Genomic DNA, 25,663 nt, shown 5'->3' on the forward strand with positions numbered 1-25,663 from the left:
AAGATATACACAAATATAATATTCAAATCTGGTACTACTGCACACTAAAACCTCTTCAATACACTAAGTGAAATGTTCCCTCATCTTATCATCTTACGCATTTTTCTGATTTGTCACATTTCAAAGGGGATTTCAGATGCGACAAAGCTTCAGTGACGCTTCATTTGTAGGCAAACATAATGAGATCTTCATATTGTTTACATGGGTAAAAGACCAGCTCTTTATGGTTCTACAGTTTCTACCAAATATACAAAACCTCTTGGTCTGAGTTTCCAGGCGTTTTCTATCACTCGGCCTCTTACTGCTGTAATTGAACACCGTCATTTGACTATGGAAATGAACAGTTTGAGTCAGGGTTTTCGGTTTCCAAACATGTGAATCATCATTATAACACCTGTCTCTCTCCGTTTCTCGCAGGTGTACCAGTACATGCATGAAACAATTACAGTGAATGGCTGTCCAGAGTACCAGGCGAGGGCCACAGCCAAGGTAAGAACTTCTTCTTTGGGGATCTGAATCTCAGCTCTACAGCACTCATTATTAGCAATAAAAACTCTTATGACTGAAACTAACGAGTGATGAACTATCTGTTGATACCATTACAAAGAGATACCGTTCCCATCTTCTCCTCTGGTCACAGCTGAACAGAATTAGTGAAGTCTGGTCTACACTGCTAATGGCCCTCATTAAGAGTGTATGAGTGTAATTAAGCTATAACACGTAAGAGTGCCAATTCTGTAGTCATGGCAATGAATTCCAAAATCACATGCTAATGGTTTCCATAGTAGTGTTTAAGCACAGTTTCATTGTTGCTCCTTCAGATTAGCTGTTGAGGCAGGAATTTCTCCTAAATTTAAAGTTGGGTATTAAAATGTCCTCAAGTTTGTCCTCTGGTTTACAAAGGGGGTTCCTGAGACATACTATAAATTAACTAAATAGATCCTGATCAATCTTCAACCACTCTCTGTCTAATACATGTAGAATGTGTATATAAATACACAGACACCCATGAGCTGAATAGGTAACCCTAATCCAAATTCATACAATCCAGGAGGCTTTTTTCCCCCACAGCAAACGCGAATCACTTGTTCACTTTTGCCTTATGAAAAGCAGTCTGCAAATTGCATAATGCGCTTAAAATGTAATTTATTTTCCTTCAAAATGGGTCCACTTACAGTTTCAGCTCTTATCCTTATTTCAACAATCTTCAGTCTTTCCATTTGAGCAGCAATTCTTTTGGTTTTGCACAAAATGTTCTTCCTGAATTATCCGATTAGCAGCCTGAAGATTAAACACACATTTTGTATGCTAGTATCAACACTGATGTCGTTTTATATTCTGTTACACAACCTGGATGATAAATGACTTCTGTAAAACAATATGATGATAGAAGCATATTTGTTTTGCTGTGACAGATTCTCTGGATAAGATTGATTTCTTCATTTTGCTCCCTTTGAAAGTCCTCAGTATGCATTCAAACCGAGATAAATAATCTCGATTTTCACTTTGCAGGCTTTGATATTTACCCAAAGATTCATTGCTCATGTAAGAGCTTTTTAGGATGACAGCTCATATCTTTTCATTGATTTATTTTATATTAGATGTCAATCATTGAAAAAGCCCTCTCTGTGGTTCTTCCATTCCTCTTTTTTTTGTGGATGGCAGGTTAGAAAACACCACATGTTGAGGACAAACCCACAAAGGACACATTTTCAGGTGCAGCTCGAATAGAATAATCTAATTTTGGTACACAAAAGAGATGGGCTTGACCTGTTCACTTTAGAAGGAATCGTAATCAGCACATCGCCTGCGAGAGACACGGGCTTTCATGGAGGAAAACAAAGAGGGCAGGCTTGTCTGATTTCATGCGGAGGATGAGGATGAGGATGATGATGATGAGATGCGGGTAGAACAAAAGAGATGAGAGCATTCTCTCCGTCCTTCAGAGGTTCGGTGTCCAGCTGGGTCCACTCCTCTTCAGTGGGATACATCACAGGGAGTAGGTGGAGGACAGGAATTGAAAATGATGAAAAAGAAATACCCAGAAGGAGAAGCATCACAGTGTGGGTATGACGAGATATTGTACTAGACTTCAAATGCAGAGAGCTGCTTTTGTTAGCATCTCTAACACTTAGCGTTTACAGCCTGACAGTGAATTCAAATTGATCACAAGGTCCACGGAAAATATCAACATATCAAGAAAAACCCTTTTTTTACTTTCTTGTTGCAGAAAAGATTGTAGCTAGGAGATGATACGCCAGCTAGCTTGCCTCTCACCAGAAGTCTTCAAACGCTCTCTAATTCACAAGTTTATATTTTAGTTCATAAATATGTACACAGAAATAATTTCAAAAACTATCTTGGAGGATTTTTATTTTGAGATGAGGGCAAGGTTGTGTGCATAGGTAGCTATACAGCCACGAGGTGATTAGCGTAGCTTAAATGGCAACTGGAAGCAGGGAGAAACAGCTAGCTAGCCCAAAGTTAAAAAGGCGCTCTTTCATGGCAACTTTCTAAAAGGCTACGCATGCTAGCACCTTTTAAGCTGACTCATTAATCCACGTCTCTTTTTAGTCGGTTTTAGCTTGCTTGTCTGTTAGCGAACACTTTACTCTTGATTCAAAACCTTTCTGTTTGTACGTGTCCATTAGTGACGCACATTATTCGAGTCACATTTTTAAGATAAGATACTTCCCTGTCGTTTCAAGCCAAGCTAAGTTAAGCTAATTGCCCGGAGCCTGCATACTTGAAAACACAAAATATTGACGCATAGTCCATATTTTTATTTCCCCCTTTTTGAGAAAAGCAAACAAGTGGCTCTACGTCTGTGTGAAACTATTCCCTGTATATGAAAAGGATGTCCAAAATAAGTAAATTTGCTGTCAAAAGCAGCTGTCATTTCTTTCAATGCTGCATTTGGAATATCCTGTCATTTGTGAAGTGGGCCCCATCGTCTGATAATAAAAAAAAGAAAACGTATCATCATGTGAATAGAGCAGAGTAATTTCTCTCTACAAAGAAACTGTGACAGTTCAGCTGGAGGGTATAAAAAAAGAAGTGTCTGTCCTTTTTTTTCTAAGCCTGAAGCAACCATGAAGACATGATTTAAGCAGCTTTAAAACTTCTTCCTGCTTTTTTTTTTCTCTCTCTCTCTTTGCCCAAAACTTTTAAGAAGTTACCGCTTTCAAATATGAATTAAAGTTGCATATCCCCAGCGCAATTAAACACACAGCTAATGGCCTGAGCTGGCTTAGCTGAGGGGACACTCAGAAACTAGTAGGAGTAGCGGATGTTTTAATAACTTTTCCAACTCTCTCTAGAGATCACGGCTAAACTAGGCCACAGAGCCGATTGCATCCAATCAGTATCATATAGTCTTAAAGGGAAAAAAAAGATGCATACTTTTGCAATGGTATTGGAAAAGAAGTCTATAAGCTGCTGTGGCAATACTGATGAAATGTGTGAAGTATGCTTCTGTTCCTGTACCTCCCGGGTGTATTAGTAGTGATATGGAAAATCTCCTGACAGTTTTGATTTGGGTTTCACCTGCACAACGCAATTCCTTTGATTGCTACGTTAATTAAATCAATCTAGCTTCTAATTCCTAGCTCAAGGCCCTCATTACTTTTAACGGAGCTTATGCGCTGTAGAGAAAATAATGGGAGCTGATGATCGAGCAACTTCAGATGCATAAAGTTGTGGTTACAGAATCAGTATCCTATAGCAGGATTTTCATTTAAAATGCCTCCAGTGTGGCCGGCCATCTGCCAGATTCTTTCTTTGTTCGCGGAAAGCAAGATAAAGTTGTGAAGGTCGATGTGCCGTGAGGCCCGGGAGGTGCCGGCGTGCATGCTGAGGAGCTGCCTTTTAATTTCACAATGGGATGGGAGAGGGAGGGCGGGAGAGAGAGAGAGAGGAGGGTAAGGAAGAAAGGGATAAGGACAGAGAAAGAAAATAGAAGACGGGAGTGAGGAAGTAACACAACAACCAGAGTAACACAGGCAGCGGGAGAGGATAGAGAATGAGAGAAACTGTTTGAGCAGGAATAAATGTGGATATGAAGATGAATATGTAAAAGAGAGCAGAGATGCGGATGCTGCCTGGAGGGAGCGTCAAAGACCTCAAGGTGCCAAGCTACTTGCGTGCTGCTGGGGAATTTGGATGTACATCCGCAAAGCCCCCCCCCCCCTCTTCTTTTCCTGATCTACCTCACACATTATAGATGATGCCGACCTGACAGGAGGGCACCTGTGGCAACGCATCTGTGAATCAGTGGGCCCCGGGTTGTCTCACTCTCTGTTCGTCTGCCATTAGCTATCCCAGGCTCGGCTAACAAGCTCCACGCTGCTTTGTTCTCATGGTACAGGGCGCAAGGAGCTTGGCTTGCGCTTCAAAGAAACCCCACAGACAGCAGGCAACATCAAGCAGCTGCTGGAGTTACTGAGGGTTGAAAGTTGTCTGGCTGCTCCTCCACTGTGAACTTGGATGTGTTAATCCTTGTGCTCGGAGAGCCAGAGAGTTTCTCATGTGGAGTCCTAATCCTCCAGCCGTGACTAAATCCAAACTCTTTGTAATTGATGTCCACCTTCAGCACCAGATTTGCAAACATTTTTAGTTAACTCCCTTGCATTAAAAAAAATCTAACAACAAGACATTTATCTCTGTTGATTGTCAGAACAAAATCTAAACTTTGTGAGTGAGGGGAATGCATGAGGAAACCTTCTGAACCTTACTCACATGCACCTCAGCAGTAAACAGGAAGTGAACTGTGACCTCTCCAAAGAACTGTCCAGTTTCCAAAACTGGCCCTCTGGTGGCCAACCCAAGTCCCTACAGACTGAGACACTGCTGGTTGAGAAAGCATTTCCGATATGGCGAGTGCCATCATGCTCTTGTTGTTTTGTTTTTTTTCAGTTTTGATGTAAAGGAGATTTTTTTTTGTTGTTGTTGTTAATCAATTCCCAATCTCGTCTTTTTCCTTCAGGCTACAGTTGCAGCCTTCGCAGCCAGCGAAGGTCACTCCCACCCACGGGTCGTGGAGCTACCCAAGACGGAGGAAGGGCTGGGCTTCAACGTGATGGGCGGGAAGGAGCAGAACTCACCGATCTACATCTCGCGCATCATCCCCGGAGGTGTGGCCGAGAGGCACGGCGGCTTAAAGCGAGGGGATCAGCTCCTGTCTGTCAACGGCGTGGTAGGTATACCAACACTGACATTATCATGTTATATTTTTGGGGTCGATTTCTGCTCTTTATTGGATACGGAAGCTGAAAGAGAAACAGGAAATATTGGGAGGAGACAGAGTGAAGGAGACTGCTGTTTGGGGGGAAGGGGTTTGATTCATTGGAGGGAGGGAGTGTAAATAAGCTTCTTGAACATATGCAATATTTATGCCTGCTCTCTTAATTGAAATATTTCCACAGCTTTCCACAGAACAGTTCTGAGCTTGATTTGTAGTTTCGATTTATGACTCAACAATCAGGAGAGCGATTGAGATCAGAGGGCCTCCAAATGTCTCGAGAAAGGAGTGAAATCATTTCTCCAGCCGCTCATTTGCCCGTAATATCACTGGATATTAAAAATGGAGGAGTTACTATTTTTACCGATATATTCAAATCAGCTTCCTTTAAAATGCAACTCTCTCTTTCTCTCTCTCTGTTGGCATAAAAAAAAAAAAAAAAACCCTGCAGAGTGTTGAAGGCGAGCACCACGAGAAAGCGGTGGAGCTGCTGAAGGCGGCCAAGGACAGCGTGAAGCTGGTGGTCCGCTACACGCCCAAAGTGCTGGAGGAGATGGAGGCTCGCTTCGAGAAGCTCCGCACGGCCCGGCGGCGCCAGCAGCAGCAGCTCCTCATGCAGCAGCAGCAGCAGCAGAACCTGTCCTCTCAGCAGAACCACATGTCGTAGGTGAGGCGCTTCATTGCTTTAAGGGTGAGGGAGGGGGGGGGGGGGGGGGCGGGGCGGATGCCAAGGAGTACAAGGTAAAACACCGCAGAAGAAGAGGATGATTAAATGAATGGAAAACCAGTAACTCAACCACCTGTTTTCACACCCTGCCCCCAGTTAAAAACCACAAAACTTTACATCGGGCACATAACTGATGGACTAGAGATAAAGAAAGGTGAAGTGTAAGCAGGCTAAACCTTCTTTGCGATATCTTTTCTGCAGTAGAACCCCTTTGAAATGTGCTTGTGTGCAGGCAAGCAGTGTTCACATCTTAGCATGAAGCCACATATACCTCAGTGGTACAATTTGCAGACTTTACCCCTTCTGCTTCTGCTTCCGCGCTACGGCCTGTAAATTATTCAAGCTTAAACCGATTATATTTGAGGCTCACGCTCCGCAGGTATGTGGTTTAAGTAGATACAGCCTGCGATGCTGCTGCGTGCTCGAGGGTCTTCATACCTCTCTGCTTAAGACAATATCTTTTGGATCCAAATTTAGCACAAAGCCGTGCCCTTCCTTTTGCACAAATGCAGACCTTCCCTGTGTGGAAACAACAAAACTTTTCAGACACTAATCAGACAAGCTGAATCATATCACGCTGCAGTTGATTCTACCCAGACTTCTCGAGTTATTTGAAGCATGTCTCTGACGTATGCGAGGCGGGCATGTGTCCAGAGATCTCATGTGGCACTGCCTGTTTGAAGCTAAATCCCTCAAGCGTCTCTCTTGTCTTGCACTTGGCACGGAGCGGCTTGGGAAGGTATTTAGGAGCTTGTAACAGTGTGTTGTGGTGGAGCCGCAGACAAGGGGGGGAACTGAGCAGGGATCGTGTTTTAGCGACGCCGGGGCCCGCTGACCGCAGAGATTTTTGCTTCGACGGCCAAGTGAGCCGCCGACCAAGTGTCACGCACAAGCAGACAGGAGTGAAACATAAGCCCACCGGTTTGCCTGGGATTCATCCCTCTGTGTCCTCCCCGTCTGTCTCTGTCTGCCACACACAAACACAAGAGCCAAAACAGCACAACTCCCCGGGTCAAAAAGAAGTCGATCATTACCCACATAACGGCGTCATTCATTTAAAATACCTCCTTTGGACATTTTCTAAGCGGTATTGTCGTAGTTTAGAAGACGTTTATCATCTATTCATATTACATAAAGCTATTTTAACAATGAAAAACAACTTACTACAACTTTTTTAATCCAATGTAAGCTGAAAGTCAACACAATTTTTGGTTTCACTTCTATTAATCTTTCAAGTCTTCCAAGGTGGAAAATGTTACTGCTCTTCTTTTTTGGTGTGGAAAGTCTCAGCGCTGTGACTCTGCAGCATAAATATATGTAAGAAATACTGTACCTCCTCTGAGAGTTCATGTGCTCTACCGGAAATTGTGTATCTTGCAGCACTGTGTATCTTTTTTTTAATAAAGTTTATCACAGGTTTGTTTTTGCGGCATGAGTATTAGAAATGTCTGCCTCCTTTGAGAGTCCATGTGTTGTTTTTAAAGAGTACTTTCTGTTCTTTGTGAGGTATTTTCACAACACAACATATCAGAGCGTTTCATAAAATGCTGCGAGTATTTGGTTGTGATTTGATCTTTTTTTTTTAAGTGACACACCATTAAAAGTTCACTCGCTTACTGAGTGAACGTTTGACCCTCTTATTAAGAGCCGGTGTGTCCTGGTGTGACTCAGAGCTGTGTTGTGTTAAGTTTGTCTTTCAGTCATTTATAGTAAGATTGCATCTATAGTACCTCCCAGTATTTGCAGCCTTAACAGTTTAAATCCTCTCTGTACTGTCTCACAATGAGGAGACCGATCAGATACACCAAGCTAGCTAACAAAGCAGCCCTCACTCACATGCTACAAACATTTCTCCTAATCAGCAGGTTTACACAGATAAATACACATTCAACCCCGGAGTATTGATACATTTACACTTGTTAGAATAAAGTGCCACATAAAGCAAAAGCATCAAAAGTATAGAAATGCTTACCTTCTAAGGGGAAGGTCAAAAGGCCTAAACCAGGAAGTAAAGTTACAGGAAGTGGTAGACATACAGTTAATAAAATAAAATAGTTTGAATACTTCCTGTTGAAAAAAAGAACATTGAAGTTTATTTCTATAGCACATTTAAATCATTAAAGTGCATGATAAAGTGTCAAAATGTCAAGCTTAACTTGTATTAAAAGCCGGTCTTCAACAAGGATGAAAAGGATTTTGAAGTGTGCAGTTTGAGGAATTTACACTTTCCATAACCTTCATATTCAATCCCCTAGACTAGAGAGAGGTGAGGGCAGGTTTGTGATTGGTGCAAATAGATCCCCCTTCAGGCATTGGACAATCTCTTTGCAATGTTTATAAATCTACGAAGCATGAACATTTTGCTGCTACTGTACCTCATATAACTCTGCTAAGCTCCTCCCACCAAATAAAGCACAAAACATACGCACCAATAGTTGTTACTGCAAACTGTCTGTTCCATTCAGCTGGTTATGTCAGACTATGAGGAGTGAAACACTGACAACCGAGCATAAACATCCCAAAAACGTTCAGTAGTTAAGTTCTTGTCTTAACCTTCGATCTATCAGAAGGTCCTTACTTTGTTTCAAAATAAAAGCAGGGTTAAATTCAAACGGCAAGAAAAGTACATCCAGCTTAAGACAGTACTCCTGGCAACAAAAAGAATCTGTCTCTCTCTGTCTGAACTGTCAGCACGCTCTAAGGCATTGCTCTCAGTATTTGTCTCTATTTGTGTGATCTGCAGGATGTTCCAAAAGAAGAAGAAGTGAAGAAGAGAGAGACAAGGTGGATCTCAAAGACCATCCGTGTGCGTCGAGGATCCCAAAAAAAAGGAATCTCTCTTCTCCGTCGTGGAGGAAAAAAACCAACAAGTAGAAGACTCTTTGACTCACTCTCTGTCCCTTCCAGTGTACCACCGATTACTGAGCAAAAAAAACCCACAGAGAGCCGTCATGAAACCGGTGCTTTGAAGAACAAGAATGAGGGAGTTAAGCACTGAAGGTCGTCCGTTTTAACTTCCCTTTTATAAGTTGTACTCCTGATTGTGACTCTTACTGAAACTCCTTTTTTTTTTTGTGTTAGTTGTTTCGTTCACAGGTCCATTTTCTAATCGCCATTTCTGCCATAGATATCATTTGTACAGTGGTGTTTCTATTGATTCCTCAACTGGTGCTTGTGTCTCCGTATGAATGACTATTCCTTTCTTTTCTTTGTGTGTGTAAAAATCTGTCCTGTTTTGGATAAACGTGAACTCTTTTTTACCTTCTATATTGTAGCAGGAGAGATTTTGTATTTTGTAGGTTTAGCAATAACACACCTTGTTTCGTTTTTGACATTTCACTCATTCAATCCACGATCGCATACATACACAGAGTTTATGGCATCCAGATGTAAAACACTGTCGAGCAGAACTGGGTCTTATGTACTGTAAGGCAGCTCCTGCTGAGTCCAAATGGAATCTGCTGTGCCATTTAATGAGATTATTGATTTACAGGTGGCACCAACGATTAATGTGCAATAACTGCGATTATTCACAGACTTTTTAAGCTAACCCCTACTGAGATTTATTTAGAAAATATATGTCACCGAGAGATTTAACGAGCTGAATGTCAAGTTTTGAACTGACTTTAATCCAAATATACCAGATTTGTTTATATTCCAGATTGATCTATTTAAAAGTTTATAGCATCAGAGTTTAACATAAAGTTTATTGCTCCTTTTTAATATTATGTATTATTTTTATTATTACTCAGATTCTATTCACCACAGCTAGCACATGTAGATCTATTCCTTTGCGTTTCTGTTTGGACAATCATTTTTCCTCTGTACCTTTACGAGATCTCTGCTTTTTCAACTTTTCTTTACCAGCACAAATGCAGATTTAAAGTGGCCATCCGCCTGGTCTGTGTTTATTCTCTAACGCCTCCATCTTTTGGTGCTAAATGCTTGTTGTTTTGTTTCGTTTGGTTTGCACTGCACTTCCTCGAGATCACTCCTGTGTTGATCTTTCTTCTTGTGTTTTCTGTAGTTTTTTTTTTTGTTTGTTTTTTTGTCTTTGCGTGGGGCTCTTTTGTATTATTTGCTCAACCATGCAGGCTTTACCCCTCATGCTGTTTCTGTTTATGTTGATTCCAGAAAATTTAAAAAACATAAAACACACCACTTCCTGTATGCTAAAAGAGAGACCTTCCAGGCGCTCGCTGCATGTCAAGAATGAAAAGCTGTCATGACGTCATCGATTTATATTTTCATGAATTGCAGATTATTTCTTTGGATTGCTTCATGGATACATTGGTTTAAAAAAAAAAAAATGTTTTATCCTTATCTATAATTCATCTAATTGCACAAGACCAGCTGAGCAAAATTATTTTACATGCATAACACATGCTGAGCTGAGAAATATCCTCAATGACCGGTCAGCACTGAGGTAGCATGGTTTTGGGTTGCCTCGGTGCTCAGGTTATAGAATTTTTTTGTCCCCTTGCTACACTTTACAAGCAGAACATCCCAACTAAGCAGATCCCTTTTTGTATCTTCAAATCACAGGTACTCTTTCTTAATTGACATTTTTGAAGCTGATGGTCCTGTACTTACCGTAAAGATTGAAAAAAAAAGACAAACTGTTGATATGCAATTGTTATACATACTATATTTGTATAAATAAATCTATGTGCTTGTGTACAGTGAATGCTTTGTCGACCCTTTCTTGCCGTCCCACAAATACCTTTACAGCATCATTTTAAGGTGTCTGTAAACAGAAGTCTGCCTATAAATGAAGGATTTGTTAGCTTTGTTCGTCAAGTTATTTGAGAGCTCTTTGGTTGCATGCAGGAAAACAGTTCACACCGAGAACAAACGACGAAGGACGCATCAGTGGAAATTCAATCTCTGAACCCGCTAGTTATGTCTGCCAGTTAGCCTATTCAAGTCTTTAGCATCATTCCTTAATCAGCTATTTATAAATTGAGATCAGCAGTTAAAGTTGTCTTTCATCTATTCATATATATATAAGTAACTTGTCAGACTACTAACAATAACAAACTGTTAGCCTAAAAATATAGAAAACTATAAGTAGGCTGTAAGGCTGTAAAGTTAGCTATATAGTATATGTAAGTAGGATAGGTAAAGGATAGAGGTAACAACATGTGGGCAGATTTAAAGCTAACTACATGTAGCTATGGGTGGGTGTAGGCTACTGGTATACAGCTAGCTATGGGTAGGTATACAAGTAAACAACTAACTATGGGTAGGTACAGGTATTCAGCTAACTATGGGTAGGTACAGGTATTCAGCTAGCTATGGGTAGGTACAGGTATTCAGCTAGCTATGGGTAGGTATACAGAATACAGCTAGTAATTAGTAGGTATAGCTAGCTATGGGTAGGTATACAGGTATACAGCATAGACTGTAAATATAGCAATGAGTAGGTATATAACGGTAGGTATACTGCTTGCTAAGGTGGCAGGAAACACTAGCTTAAGGTATGTACGTAAAAATGTAGGTATGCTGTTTTAAAATTACAAGAATCTTCCATTAACTCCTCGTAATGTGTACATTTTTAATTGTAGACTATAAAACTATCCGTTAGACTGGCTAATAAGTACCCATAGTCAGTCTCCATTGTTGGCTGAAATATTGTAGCATGTAGGATTGGTCCAAATGAAGAACAGCTTGTCAGTGATTGTGTCTTAATTGATCTGAGAGCCACCTCTGAAGGTGAAGTGATTAAACCTGATGTAGTGAAATGTCTCTCTAAAGGCTCATCCGGGTTTTAAGACCTGGAACAGAAAGTCAATGGCCTTTTGTTAGCTCTATACAAAGAGCAGACACTGAAACTAACAAAAGAGACTCTTGTGAGTGGAAGGTATTAACCTTAAACAATGACAGTGTAAACACTAAGCAGTGATGTTCCTTTCCCATGTTGTACACAGAGTCTGCTGTTATCTTCTACGGAGGAATAACCAAAACCTGAAGTGACAAAAGTCACAGTGCAGGTGACAGGTGACAAATCCTTCACCTGTCTTTGTAGCTCTTAATTAGCAGTATAATGCAACACCTTTCAGGGTGTTATATAGTAACCATACTGCAAACAAAGTGCTCCAAAGGATCACTCGTATATTCAATTGAGAATATTGTCCATTTACTAATCAACCCTCATACTCTTCATGTATGGATCCTTATCTGGGCAATTAACTGTTACATTTTTAATAATGTTGTATAAACTTAACTTTATCACAAACCATACAAGAGTCGGAAAAGCTTGAAAGATAATAAGATTGACTAACAGTTCAGGCATTGCATCATTTTCATTTCCTTCTTTGCAGCTCCTTGGTAAGAAAACTGTTCAACATGACAGGTTTTGCTGGAGGGCCGATTCAACTCTCCAAAGACCTCAGTTAAACCTTCATTCGATCAGGATTCCACTGAAATGTGAGGAAATGTATTCAAGAGAAGCTGTGATAGGGTTATTTCTTAAAGAGTGTAAATAGCTCCCTGGGTTTACACCTGCTCATTTATATTGATCATTAAAAAAACACAAACAGAGGATAAATAAAATATGACAAGTGAGAGTGAGGGAAATACAAGAAACACTTCCCCCTTGTGGTCACAGTGAGTACTGCAGCAATGGCTGCCTTTGAGTCATCCTACTTCTGAGTTAATTTATCAATTATGTCCATTCTTTCAAGAGTCAAATTTGGAATCAAACATTTTTGGAATATCTAAGTTTAAAAACATCTCTCCATGTAGGTCTTTAATTTTGCCTCATTTGATGAGAAGCTTTAACAACCTTGATGTGAACTTGTAGTTTTCTGTGTTGACGCTCCAGGCTCAGTGAGTGAGCCATTCATGAATCACAAACCAGAAGTGCAGCCATGAAAAGAAATGACATCAGTGACATTCAGAGAGTGGTCAGAGAGTGGAGTGGAGTTTAGTGGAACACAAGCCGCTGCTGGTATGCTCACAATGTTTCACAATGAGGGTCCCAACCACTGAGGAGCTGCGAGGATTTACCTACAAACAGAACTCATGCATTTTAAGCTTCTCTCCAGATGTGAAATAAAACAGGGGTGGTGCAAAGATGAACAATGCAAAAATAAAATATATATTATAACCGGAATAAAGAATGTTTCATGCTGTTACATACAAAACTTAATTTACAAGTTTTTTTTACTCTTCCACCGAAGAAAAATCTGCGTGCATTTACTCAAACACTACTGTATTTTTATTTTGTGTTACATTTGACATCTACTGCAACACATTGAAGAGATAAATGTTACTTTACTCCTTACATATAGAATAAAATAGACTCTTCTTCAGTTTTGTTAAACATTTTGCAAGAAATGAAAGCTGTGGAATGAAAAGTCTGATTACCTCTCCCATCGTTGCTCTCCAGGAATAGCAACAGTGAAATTGCTTTTATCAGTTTTGCAAGGAATAATAAGGCCGTAATGCTGAAGCCCAGAGGAAACGTATGAAATATTAAGACACCATGAAAAGGATTCATAAAGGAGAGGTGCAGGGAAAGAATTTCTGGTAGTTGCAATTAAACAAAGTTTTTGCACATAAAAGTAAAAAGAAGAACAAGTGAAGGTGAGAACAATGACCATGAAGAAGAGCAGATTTTCAGTTATTTTGTGATTTTTTTAAAACACGGCCTCTCAGAGATTTGCTCACTTACTTGAAGCTTGATCAAAGACACACTGCAGTGTATCACACATGTAACCCCCATGCATGCAGTGTATGCATGTAACCCCCCCCCCCCCCCCCCGTAACCCCCCCTTCCCCCCCTCTCCGTCACAGAGCACATATTAGAGGCCATTTGTTCTGCACTCTGGTGTTGATGGTGTAATCTAAGGTGTTAATGATGACTCACATTTGGAAGGGGAGAACAAACAGGTACACACCTCTCAGCCAGCCCTTAAACACGCTGCATACCGTCAAAGAACAGTGACCCTCAGATGTGATCAAAGTGGGACAAAATGCAAGTTACTCTGCATTTGTATTCGCTGTTATAGAGGAATTAAGTTGTTTGTGTCGGATTTTACTTAATTTATTGGATATGATGAAGAAGAAAGTGACATTAAAGACGGATGAAATCCTCGTTCCCTCTGCTCTAATGACTCATATGCAGCAGGCTACATGAGTGATTACAGCAGAGTGAGATGATTAATGGTATCAGCTGACCTCTATAAGGTTTCTAAATGTGAGCTCCACACCTTGTTAGCCGCAGACAGTCTGGACTCTCCTGTACCGCCCCCCCCCCCCCCCCCCCGTGTGAGACACTTTTGTCACATAATAAATAACTCAACCTTTAATTGTGATGAAACCTTCTTCTTTATCTCATTATCATGCAAACGTACGCTCACTCTAATGATTAACATAGCTGTTCTATTTAGAGCAGATGATGCATTTTCCTAAAAGTTACTTACACTCCAAACAATGACAAATTTCACGTTACACACTGTAAAAAATGTAGCTGAACTTTAGATAGAAAAGTTAGATTCTGGGCTGCCTTATAATCTTAAGTAGCATGCAAAATAAGTTAAGATTAATTTGTGTTAATTCAAAACGAAACAAAAAATTACTTGTAATCTTGATTTAACTTGCTTTTACGAGTTGTTTTCTCCACACAGTGTTTCCTTCCTAAAGTTAGCCAGGGACCCTCTAGCTGTGAGCCGACAGCAGTAACCACTGCTCTATATACGTAGTTGCCACTGTAACTTTGCTAAATGTTGCTTAGTGCTGTGCTCATGATGGATTAACGTTTGGTCTTTTACCTGCTTTTTGTGAAAAGTCTTGAGATTTGTTATGAATTGGCTCTGATTGTTTGATGGATTGATAGGCTGTAGGTTTCAATCTATATAGGTTGGAAAAGTTAACATAAATTGAGATGACATGAACACAAAATATTGAGTTATCACAGCATTTACAATAACTTCTAGTTCCACTGACAATGAATTTGAAGTTAGCATGACTAATCGTTTTTACAGTGTAATAATGACAACCGCTTGGACAAATAGATTGCGTTACTTTTTGTCTTTAATTTCTTCAAAAATATTTTTTTAAATGCTATAACATTTGGGAACGTCTGTTTTGTGGTTATATTTTTTGTGACTATTTATTGGAGCGAAGTCATGAGAGAGAATTTGAGTAAATTTAGTCTCTTTTTTAATTTTCACTATTTTAAAAAAATCAGAATTTGTGTTTGCATTTATTCCTTTTTTTTTTTTAATGTTAGCGTATGTCCTGGCTGATTATAAAATTCAAAAGATATCTTAAGGAAACAGAAGAAGATAAAGATGAAGATCACCCAAATACAAAAATAGAAAACTCTCAAACTTTTATACAAAACAGTAAAATATTTATTGTTCACAACAACATGAAAAGTAGGAAATTAAACAGCATAAATACCATTTCATGTTGGAATAATACAACATTACATTAACTGTCAGAATTAAATATGTCTCATTGGGTTATAATAGCATGTATAGAATAAATGGGAATTTACATTACATATTTACAATCTCATGTACAGAATAAAAGCTGCTTGTCCTCACAGAGAGGATCCCTTATCTCTTCTTGTTGCATATGCAGCTGCTGTTTGGTGGCAATATATCCAACAACAAATAGTCCCTCACAGGACTTGGTAAACCGGCCTTGATCCGGGGCTCTCCGGTGTGCACGGCTGCGAGTCAGAGCTGCCGGGGGAGTAGGTGGACGCCATGTCTCGCATAGCCGCCGGGCCGCAGCTGGACCCCACCGAGGACAGACGGTCAACGATGCTGGAGAGGCACTGCAGACTGGAGGCTCCGACTGACTTATCGCCCAAACTGTCTGAAAAATGAAGAAAAAGACGGGATCAGTCTGGATTCAAAATGCAGTGATAGAAAAGTATCATAAAATAGGACAAAAGTTTACTAAAGAATCCAATTGTATGTGTTTTATGACTTTTTATTCAGTTTTAATATGCTAAATCTGTTATCATAGCAGGCGAAAAAAGACAATTTAAATATCTACCATCCATATTTGTGCAATGTTTGCATGTATGCAGTCATATTCATATCAAGCTGTTTATTTTGCTGGGAAAAGGTCTTACCATTCTTTGCATATGAATAACTGTCGCTGTAGTTTGCATTCATCTGTTGCCACAATGGACTGTTGCTGTCAGCCTGCAAGGAAAAGAAAACTCTAATTTAACCTTGAATTCCTGCAAAACGGCACTGAAAAAAAAACCTGCAAAAAGACATAAACTTTTATGTTTTTGGAAAAAAAAAAAAAAAGACAAAAACAACCCAATGCCCTTCATGTTTGTCTCCACAGACTAATAAATCCTGAATTCCAAAGTTATGGGGCCTTCTTTATTTCACATGCACCTTAAAGCTAAAGTGGCAGTGTGTGTGTGTGCGCGCGCTCCCCTTCCCCTGCCCGCTCCGCTCCGAGCGTGGCCAATCGATTGTATCAGTGGAAGCAACACCAGTTTGTGCAAGATGACACTTTCTCTGAGTAAATCTGCAGAAAATCCTGGCAGCGGTGCAGAACATGCAGGCAGGATGGAATGCAGAAACGCACCCCGGTTTTCCCTGCCAGACTTCGGCAAGGTGGATTTAGTTTGGTTTATTAGGGGGGGCTATAAAATATCCGGTGGTGGGAAAGCCATTACTGCATCTAGAATGATAAGTTTCTTTTGTTTCAGGGGATACACTGTCACCTTCAGACTGTTCTCAAAAGCAACTAATTCATCCTGACTTGTAATAAGAAGCGATACGCGCAGAGGGCAGAGATGCATGTAAGACTGCAGAATAGATGTTTGCATTAAAGAATTACAGGAGCGTATGACATGCATGGCAAAGCAGGGTAATTGAGGTTGTAAGGCTAGGCAAGCTTATTTGATTGAAAAGAGAAAATCAAATAAGAAATCCTGTCTCTGTTATGAAAAGATATAATGAGAAATGTAGAGCTGTTTGAGGCTGAATTGAAAGATTCTAGAGATCAAAAGGTGAAGTTTCTACAAGGTAAAGTCCTGTCTTGCATGCGGTTGTGGTTCTTTCTCTGCAGGGACCCTTAAGATTCTGTAAACCCCAATGTTTGAGGCTGAGGGTGTGGATCTTACCATGCCGTCCGAGCAGTTGGACAGTGGGCTCCCCGGCTCGGAGCTGCTCTCTCCAGGTAGGCCGTAGTAGTTCTCCACCTGCTCTCTTAGCAGATCCTGCAGGCTCTCGATGTATTGGATGGCGTTGCGGAGGATCTCAACCTTGGGCAGCCGTTGGCTCGGGTTGGCCGAGGTGCAGCGCCTCAAAGCCTCAAACGCGTGGTTCACCTTCTTCAGCCGCCTGCGCTCCCGCATCGTCGCGGCTCGTCTGCGGTCCGTAAAGTTGGACTTGCGCTTGCAGGCTTTGCAGGCCCATTGGAGGCAGTGTCCTGGCTGGTGGGGCGCTCCAGGAACCCTGACATGCTCGTCCTCCTCGGAGCCGGTGAGCTCCCCGCCGTGACCGAACTCCAGGCTGTCCGGAGAGGAAGCGCACGCTCGGTCATAGTAGACCTGGGATGGTGAGAAGACATCCATTGCTTGTTGGGGTTAGAATGGAGACAGGGATGGGCGCAGAGGAAGAAAGGAGTGTGTTAAGAGGAGACCTCTGAGTGATATGAGGGGTCTGTTGCCCCGGGGGCCCCTTATATGCCCCCAGGCCAGAGCCCAGGGCCCACATTGGCCAGCTCTAATTACCATGGCCCATTGGCCCAGCCAGAAGGCAGGCTGGGGTTAGCTCAGCTCCCTCCCTGCCCCATCTCACCCCCCAGTACCCTGCAGAGTTTCCCACATCTGCACTTACTGGTGTTTTCCTACTCATCACCTCCCATCTCTCCTTCCAAAAACCTTCCTCCTGCAAGGCCATGATGAGTACGATGTTTGGGAATGTTTCATGAGTGTGGGGGAACATTTGTAGGTTTACCCATCACATTACCCTTTTTTAAAAAAAAGTCGACACAAGTTCTTCTTTCCACTTGATTTATCTCTAACTGACCTCCAGGCGTCGTGTCAAAGCTGGACGTGAAAGTGACACTCAAATATGAAGACATAAATATCAAAGAGAGCGCGTTTTGTTTGGTCAAACTGTGCAGAAAAGTAGGGCCACCACTTGTAGGAGTATGTGGGCCGATTTTTTCCGCTGCAGACAGCAGCGTTGCAGATGCAGCCCAGCTGCAAAGGAAGGTGTAACATTTCAAACCCTGTGAATTTCGCATTACAATGGTAAGCCCCCTCTAAACACCCCGAGATCATCACTGAAGGTGCTGCAAATGAGAGGATCCCTGTTTGCCAGAGCTCATTAAAACACTCATTACACAATTGACACCGCTGCACAATTCCCTGCACCACTCTGCCTCGGAGGGCCAAATTTTGACCATTAAAAGTTATTGACACAAGACAAGTACTTCAATCCAGCAGAGAACAGATGGTCATTATGGTGCAGGAGTTTCTATTCAAGGGAAGTATACTTCAGGGGCTTCAAGCTATGAGGAAGGCAAAGGTGTTTACAGTGCAGACAACACAGACTGACTTTCATTTGATCCTTTTCCAACAAAATGAAAACAAAGTCTTTGTAAGTTAAATCATATTTAGATGTTTTAGACTTTTTTGTTAAGTGCCATTTTCTTCATTTTCAGGGATTCTGCCTCACAACAGATGTATACAGGCATAATGGTGCAGTAGTTTTCCTACAAGTAGAGGACTTGATTGGGTAAAGCAAAGAGAAATTAAAAGTTTCTTGCAGTGCAGAAATCCCACCTCCATTTTGACCCCCCCCCCCCTCCCTATTTTTCTTACAGGATGAGAGTACAATTGAAACACAGAAAATGATTTTCGCATTTTTTTTTTACAGTGAAAATCAAAGTATAAAGATTTTTTTGGGACTTAAAACAAATATTTGGCTTCTTAACAGAGAAAATCAAACGATACAATTATTATTCAAAGTAATATATGTTTTTTTTTATTTAAATGAATATGCTGTCTTTTCAGGTCTCAGATTTAGAGGCTTTCATTAAAGAGGAGAACAAAGTAGGTGATTAGCATATTAAAATAAAGCGGTTTGAAATGTAAATTTTTTACAGTGTAACTCAATCCATATTGAGACGTTGGAGCTTTTATGAAGTGTCATTTTGCCTCAGTCTGTTTCGTTAAAAGACTTTTCCCCATAATTACACATGGGGACATTTTACACTGCACTGGAGTGAATTTGAAATGCTTCAGAAGACACACATTGTCAGACTGAAATCAGACTTTTTAACGAGCAACCCGGAGCAGTTTAGGTAATTATGTTGTTGACAGCTTACAAGGCTACAATGCGGATATTTCTCACAATGTGTCAAAGCGTTTGGCGAGCCCCCTGACTCTGGGAACAGCGCGCACCTAAGAAAACAGCGAGCGGGGACCTGCTGCCTCTGAATTGCAGTCCGAGTTTGGATTAGGCACAGCTGAAGAAGACATCGCGAGTGTAGCTGCAGAGAAGATCAAAGGCTGTTTGACGAGGACGATGAGAAAACCTGCTATCAACAGATAGATTATCAAGGCTGGAGATAGATTTACGCAGCACATGGTTGTATTAGCGTGTTTTTTTTGTTTTTTTTTACTTTTTACGCACAGTCCGGCGCTGTGATCCGTGCGCGCACTGCTGGTCTCTTGGGAACACTCTGAGTTTGCTTTTCTGTTGTTCTCAGGGGTCAGAGACAGAGTTAAGTGAAGGGCAGGGGGTGATCCTTTATGTGCATCTCCCTCACGTCTGAAAACCTTATTTCTTCTAAACGGCCTCATGCTTTAACATTATGTGCTGACTGTTTGGTGCAACACAAGCCTCACTGACACTGCCGATTCATCACCAACATTCCTGCAACAAAAAAACCTTGAAGCTCCTGTGGGTGAAATTGAAGCCTTAATTAATTACTTTGTGGAATTTCACTCCAAAATTATTGTTGGTGAAATTAACATCAATACAATTGTATAACTCACAAAATACAAAGTCAGTTTCAGACAAGGAAATATCTATGAATCAAGTTAAATAAAACATATTTTTCAAAGCTGAAGTGTTTATTGTTTAACACCATTTCCCATATTGCCATGAAAAAGTATGGTGACCTATGATGGCCATAAACCAGATTTTACAGAGTATATGTTTTTAAAGACGAAGACAATACAAATAGAATTACAGTATAAATAAGTTTAAATGAAAATGATCACTTAGAGTTTGAGGAAAGACACACCCACAATACACTATCTATAAAGGAAAGGCTACAACAAAATAGAACAGAATAAGGCAAAGAAAGCAATATATATATCCACCTATCTATCTAAACTAGGGCTGTCAGTATTAACTAGTTAGTTGTGATGAAATTATTGCTTTCTTTTTTGATAAAAAATGTAAATGAATCAATAACATAACATACTGTGTCCATATTTATTGTCTTTGTCTATTTTAGATTATTCCATTGAACACCGCTTTAAAGACTCCATACTAAGGTCCATTTTTAACTCCGCCACAAAATTGGCTTTAAACCATTTTGAGTGGCACCAGCATTTGTTTGGCAGCGAGCAGACTGAGGTGAACGGCAAGACGCCTCTGCAGTGAATCCTTTTCCTCGCAGGATATTCAAGTTGAAGTCTGGATAAATCGGAGCGTTCAACCCCTTCAAGCTCACCTTTCATCAGCTATAGGATTTTTAAAACACTGCCTTCACAGCCACATGAGGATTATATGGTGTCATCAGTAACACCGAGACCCCTGTAAAGTCAGAGCAGAGAGTCAGGGTGCTTTAAAGAAGACGGTAAGGACCAAAAACACAACAGAAAAAAGGACAATATAAAAAAAAAGGTTAATATACAAAATAAACAATAATTGAACCTCAGGCTGTATAATAAGAACCAATGTCGAACCAAAAGGCCTTTTCTTCCACCACAAACTGTGATTGTTGCCGTTTCTGCGTAAATTAAGTCATTACCAAACAGACAGTCAATTAACAGATACCCCTGGAGCTGCAGAAAGTATCGCAGTAAAGCTGCTATCAGATGGAGCGAGCGCGCAGGAGACCATTAAAATCACATTACTGTTTCAGGATATTATGTTTCCGTCTGCTTTCAGGATATTTGGTCAAAGATATGAATAGCTCTGTTGAAAACAGCCACATAAGAGCCCCGGATTACTGCTTTTATTTTTTATTTTTTTTTTAGGTCTGTGGAGGAGCAAGAGCTCATATCCTTTACTTCAATAACAGCAGTAATACAAACTCTCTCCTTGCAGCTTTTTTTTACAAGCAGGCCAAGATGTGAGACAAAAATGGAGGAAGTTAAGGAAGTCTGCATCCATGTATTTACTTTAAAACCTTTAAAAAAAAAGCTTTCATTGCTGGATTGTTCCATCAGGTTCTTTATCTTCTGGTAAACCTGAGACCTGCAACATGTTGCACATACATAGTTTGTTAGTTTGTGCATGCCTGAGAAATGATGCAGATTCCCAGAGGTCAGCCAGGGCTCTGTGTCATCCACAGAGATCTGAGGAAGAGCAACACCCCCCAACATCATCAACAAACGCCCCTCCCTCTCATGTCAATACACCACAAACAAGACTCAATGGATTTACATACCGTGAGCATCACGTCACTGTTTTATTAGCTGGCCTGTAAACACTTTGCTGAAGCAGGCGATGATGAATTCAGGGCTAATGACTCACATAACTTCATCATCCCAGTGGGGTTTGCGCTCTGGGCCGAGTGCCCAAAGTTTCCATGTCTGATCATATGCGAGGCGAGGGGAGGCTTGCCGTGTTTGGAGGGGTCTCGAGTTACTGTTGCGGAATCAGGTCTTGAAAAGAACGGGCAACTTGGTTAATCGTGAACTATTTCAGAGAAGTTGAACAAGTTTTATAGACTTCTAACAGTGGTGAATGCTACATTTTGACCTCTACTGTGTATAAATATGTTAAAGCAGGCAGGAAACCTTTGTTCCTGGAGTGAGAGTTTAAAGATTCTTAAAGTCACATTGCCGAATATAACATCTAATTTACATAAAGTTAGCATATACAAAGTATTTGAAATGACCTTCAATCTAAAATTCATGTAATCTAAGTTTCTGTAAACTTTTCTGATATTGTGTAGGAATTGATCGTGGTTGACCTCAAATATGACAACGTAGATCAAGGGCAGCTAGTTTGCTATTTATGCCAACGGTTAGCATTGTTAGCGAGCTAAGTATGAAAGCAGGCAATGTTGATTATTGACATCCAATGGTGTATAGTGGCTGCAAAGGTCTACTGCTATTACACTTTACAATATAGCCCTAGCTAACACTTCTGAGGCAACTTTAGCTTTGCACGAACGAGAGAAACATTTACAATTTTGGTAAATCTCAGCTTATAGCATACACTGCTAGCATAGCATTGCATACTGCTAACTTTTTTTTTTTTAAACTTTTACCATTTCAAAGCTGATATCCAAAGGCTTGGACATTACAGAGACAATTGGTGCCTCTAAAATGGCTAATTTTCCTGAATGTCCTCGAAGAATAAGGAATACAGTGGTTTTGAGTATTGCAAAAGTAGCTTTTTATTTTCTTAGTAAGTTATGTACAAATACTTAAACACAATATCAGCCTTCTCAAAGAGTTTCTGTGCTTCTGAATATAAAATAAATAAATCTAGAAATCACATCTTTATAAAATATGTACAAATTTGTAGCTTCTGCTGTAAAAATGAAGACACATGGAAAGCAGAATGGCTTAATAAATAGTGGAAATACCTTTCAGATAATAATGGAAATTTTAAATTTTAAATTAAGTCAAAATCTTCACAATTGATGTTTCAGTTTTCTGAGATGTCCTCGCTGATTTTGGCTTTATCGTCGTTGTTGATGCTGTCCACAATGGATGACAGGCGCAGGAGGCTTGAGGATCCTGTACTCTCACCGTTTACTGAAAAGGGAAAAAATATAACTTAGTTCATTCTTTGTACACTTTTTCCAGTTTCCTCCACCCTCAGGGTGAAAAGCTCAAATGCTGTTATAATGATGTACAAATTAGTTTTGAGGCTGCGAGCTATATAAATGTTTAGAGAATTAAATTGTTATGATTTCACTGCTTCCCGATAACTCAGCAACAAAGAGGACAATGGACATTATCTATGATAAGACAAAAGCTAATGCCAGCATTCAACCATTCTCTTTCAAACATAAACATTAGCTAGATATTTAAGCTGTTCCTAATTGCACCGCCAGCAAACAATGGTGTTAGCCAGGAAGTGGTTGAATGCTAACCCTTCTACATTCATAAGACAACAAATAGACAGCACAACATCAAAAAAAGGGGACGAATTGCCATTGTTTGAACCATTCCTATCTTCTTTTAAACCACTAGGAAAAAATAACGTTAGCTAGGAATTGGTTGCTAACATGCTAGTGCTTGTGAGTTAGTATTGAATGTCTTGAGATTGAGAGAATTTTGGTCTAATGGCCATTCCAGTTTTTATTGTCAAATTTCTTTTTGGTTGCTGAAATCCATCAAGAATTGGTGAAATTATTTGACATATTTCCCTTCGATCATAAAATACATTTATGTGTGTTTTACTGTCTATTGTAAGAAGTCTGATGGACGCACCTTCTCTCTGGTTCACAATGGCTGCAGTGGAATGATCAGCAGAGGTCGGCCAGGACTCAGAGGACTTTTTCCACTGGTAGTCGTGACCGGACACCTATAATAACACACGTCGAATAATATCCATTACATGCAATTCATGGTTAAATATTAAGACAAAGCAATGCTTCATCAAATGGTAAGATCATCTAGAATCAGTGCTCATATTATTTGCAGACATGAAAAGGAAACAGAGCAAGCAAAGGTTGGGAAAGTAATTGGAGGACTATCTAAAATAGAAAAGATGGTCAACATTAGTAGCAATAGTGTTGGTATTAATAGTTGCATACGTATTTAGAATTACACTGTAAGTTCCAAAAGACACAAGTTGTAAATGTATCACTATGTCATTACAAGCAACGCAGAACTATTATGAATATTAGAGCCATCTTTAGACATTATGAAGTCATCTAAATACCACTGGCACACTAGAAAAAGGCTCATAAGGAGGATCATGGGAATACTAGGACATGTGTTTTCCGGACATGTGGTATCCAATGACAGCTTACACTGTGTCCTTTAGCGTCAAAGTTGTGTGAAGATCCATTTTGCATTTTCTCTTGCTCATCCAGAGTCTGCAGCAAGTCCTGCAGCCTCTCGATGTAGCTGATGGCACTGCGTAAAATCTCCACTTTAGGTAGCCTCTGATTGGGGTTGGCAACCGTCTTTCTCTTGAGCGCCTCGAAGGCCTCGTTGATCTTCTTCAGCCTCCTCCTCTCCCTCAACGTGGCCGCCTTGCGTCTGTCCGTGGGCGCTGACTTCCTCTTGCAGATCTTGCAGGCCCACATGAGACACTGGCCCTCGCAGTGCGAACGGAGACCCGGGGGTGCGAGGACGTGCTCCTCCCCGCTGCTCTCTCCCCCGGTCTCAGATGGAATATTATCCTCATTTAGCGGGCTGTCGTTGCCGTTGTAAAGCGGAGACACCCCCGCCATGTCCAGGTGCTGCAATGGTCCATGATCTCCGTCTTCCAAATAGCGCAAATCATTGAAAAGATAAGTGTTGGTCTCAAAAAGGTCCATCATATTGTGGCGCCCCTCTCTCTGTTTTGACAGTGGGACTCTGTGGCATTTAAACAGAGCAGCAGGGACACAAGTCACCAGGATTATATATAGAATGTGAAACTCTATCCAACACTTGGGCTGTCACACCGCATCAAGGATCTTTTTTTTCAATGGCTCTTTACAACCTGTCTGACTTTAATGTAGGAAACGTACGTACACACATACATATATTAAGAGCTCCAGAAGCTATTGAAATGTCACCTCAGGTTTCATGGCAGGTGCTTTAAATATCTGCAGCCGGAACAATATAGCAACACAGAGATATTTGCTATAGAGCTGCCACTAAGGAGGGAAAGTGAAAGACATTATGATGTTGTTCCAAAGTTGACAAGCCACAGCCGAATGTTAAAGGTGGTATTGGTGCCTTTTTACACACTTAAACACAATCATGTATATCTTCATGGGGAATAACCTGATTTAAATATGAATTAAGTTTGCTGTTAGAAATATAAAGTTTTTTTAAGTTACCTCCTTTCAGCTAGTTATTGGACCTTCTTCCAGTTGACCTTTTAAGTCACAAACAATCAACAAACAAGTTAGCGAGCGAGCGTAGTGGTTGTATATCCAACCGTAAAAACATGGATAATTTAACAGATCTGCATATCTTGTACCCAGGCCAGTTTGAGTCTGATGGAAGTGTATACATGCCAGAGTCAATCGACCACCAGCTGCATTATCTAGATGTGTGTTAGTCTGACTAACAGTCTCTATAACATGACTTGAGTGTAGTAAAAACGACACGTTATTGTGAAGTGTATCGATTCCATGTTTACTGCTAATAGTATTTCCGACACCCTGACAAATGATGTAAAGCACCCGTGACTCTCAGCCTTCCACAACATCGTAACAGAACCCTGGGTTGGGCAAGGAGGGGAAGGGGAGGGGAGGGAGGGGGGGCATCCGCAGGGTAAAAGTAAAACCCTCAGTCATACAAAAATAGGATTCCCTCATATTCACTCCTGTGAAGA

General features: G+C 40.6%; 3 protein-coding genes across 4 annotated transcripts in view; 1 reads left to right on the plus strand and 2 right to left on the minus strand.

Annotated features, from left to right (window-relative positions):
* lin7a (lin-7 homolog A (C. elegans)) overlaps positions 1-10,653 on the plus strand; it is a 32,541-nt gene extending 21,888 nt beyond the window's left edge. Inside the window, exons 3-6 of one of the 2 annotated variants that reach the window (XM_020647728.3) lie at positions 418-489; positions 4,985-5,194; positions 5,691-5,906; positions 8,710-10,653. In XM_020647728.3, the coding sequence (XP_020503384.1) occupies positions 418-489; positions 4,985-5,194; positions 5,691-5,906 (498 nt within the window). In that variant the 3' untranslated portion in view covers positions 8,710-10,653. The remainder of the gene's footprint in view (positions 1-417; positions 490-4,984; positions 5,195-5,690; positions 5,907-8,709) is intronic. The other variant, XM_020647727.3, reaches the window with a different exon arrangement.
* A 4,664-nt stretch (positions 10,654-15,317) lies between these two features.
* myf5 (myogenic factor 5) lies at positions 15,318-17,616 on the minus strand. The gene is made up of 3 exons (XM_020647737.3): positions 17,077-17,616; positions 16,063-16,135; positions 15,318-15,800 (listed from the first exon to the last, which is right to left on the minus strand). Exons 1-3 carry the CDS (start codon positions 17,527-17,529, stop codon positions 15,601-15,603), a joined length of 726 nt encoding a protein of 241 aa, XP_020503393.1. The 5' UTR covers positions 17,530-17,616; the 3' UTR covers positions 15,318-15,600.
* Positions 17,617-22,509: 4,893 nt separating this feature from the next.
* Positions 22,510-24,723, minus strand: myf6 (myogenic factor 6). The gene is made up of 3 exons (XM_020647736.3): positions 24,141-24,723; positions 23,596-23,689; positions 22,510-22,914 (listed from the first exon to the last, which is right to left on the minus strand). The coding sequence occupies exons 1-3, from the start codon at positions 24,654-24,656 to the stop codon at positions 22,805-22,807; spliced, it is 720 nt and encodes a 239-aa protein (XP_020503392.1). The 5' UTR covers positions 24,657-24,723; the 3' UTR covers positions 22,510-22,804.
* Between the last annotated feature and the right edge of the window lie 940 nt (positions 24,724-25,663).

Source organism: Labrus bergylta, chromosome 23 (genome assembly GCF_963930695.1).
Source record: "Labrus bergylta chromosome 23, fLabBer1.1, whole genome shotgun sequence".
Lineage (NCBI taxonomy): Eukaryota > Metazoa > Chordata > Actinopteri > Labriformes > Labridae > Labrus > Labrus bergylta.

Excerpts from the sequence above, each read along its gene's own strand:
- myf6 (XM_020647736.3), bottom strand. The coding sequence starts at position 24,656 with ATGATGGACCTTTTTGAGACCAACACTTATCTTTTCAATGATTTGCGC. Across the intron at positions 23,690-24,140 it reads TTGACGCTAAAGGACACAGT|GTGTCCGGTCACGACTACCA; the intron begins GTAAGCTGTCAT and ends GTGTTATTATAG. Across the intron at positions 22,915-23,595 it reads CATTGTGAACCAGAGAGAAG|TAAACGGTGAGAGTACAGGA; the intron begins GTGCGTCCATCA and ends TTCCCTTTTCAG.
- myf5 (XM_020647737.3), bottom strand. The coding sequence starts at position 17,529 with ATGGATGTCTTCTCACCATCCCAGGTCTACTATGACCGAGCGTGCGCT. Across the intron at positions 16,136-17,076 it reads CCAACTGCTCGGACGGCATG|GCTGACAGCAACAGTCCATT; the intron begins GTAAGATCCACA and ends TTTTCCTTGCAG. Across the intron at positions 15,801-16,062 it reads TTATTCATATGCAAAGAATG|ACAGTTTGGGCGATAAGTCA; the intron begins GTAAGACCTTTT and ends TTCATTTTTCAG.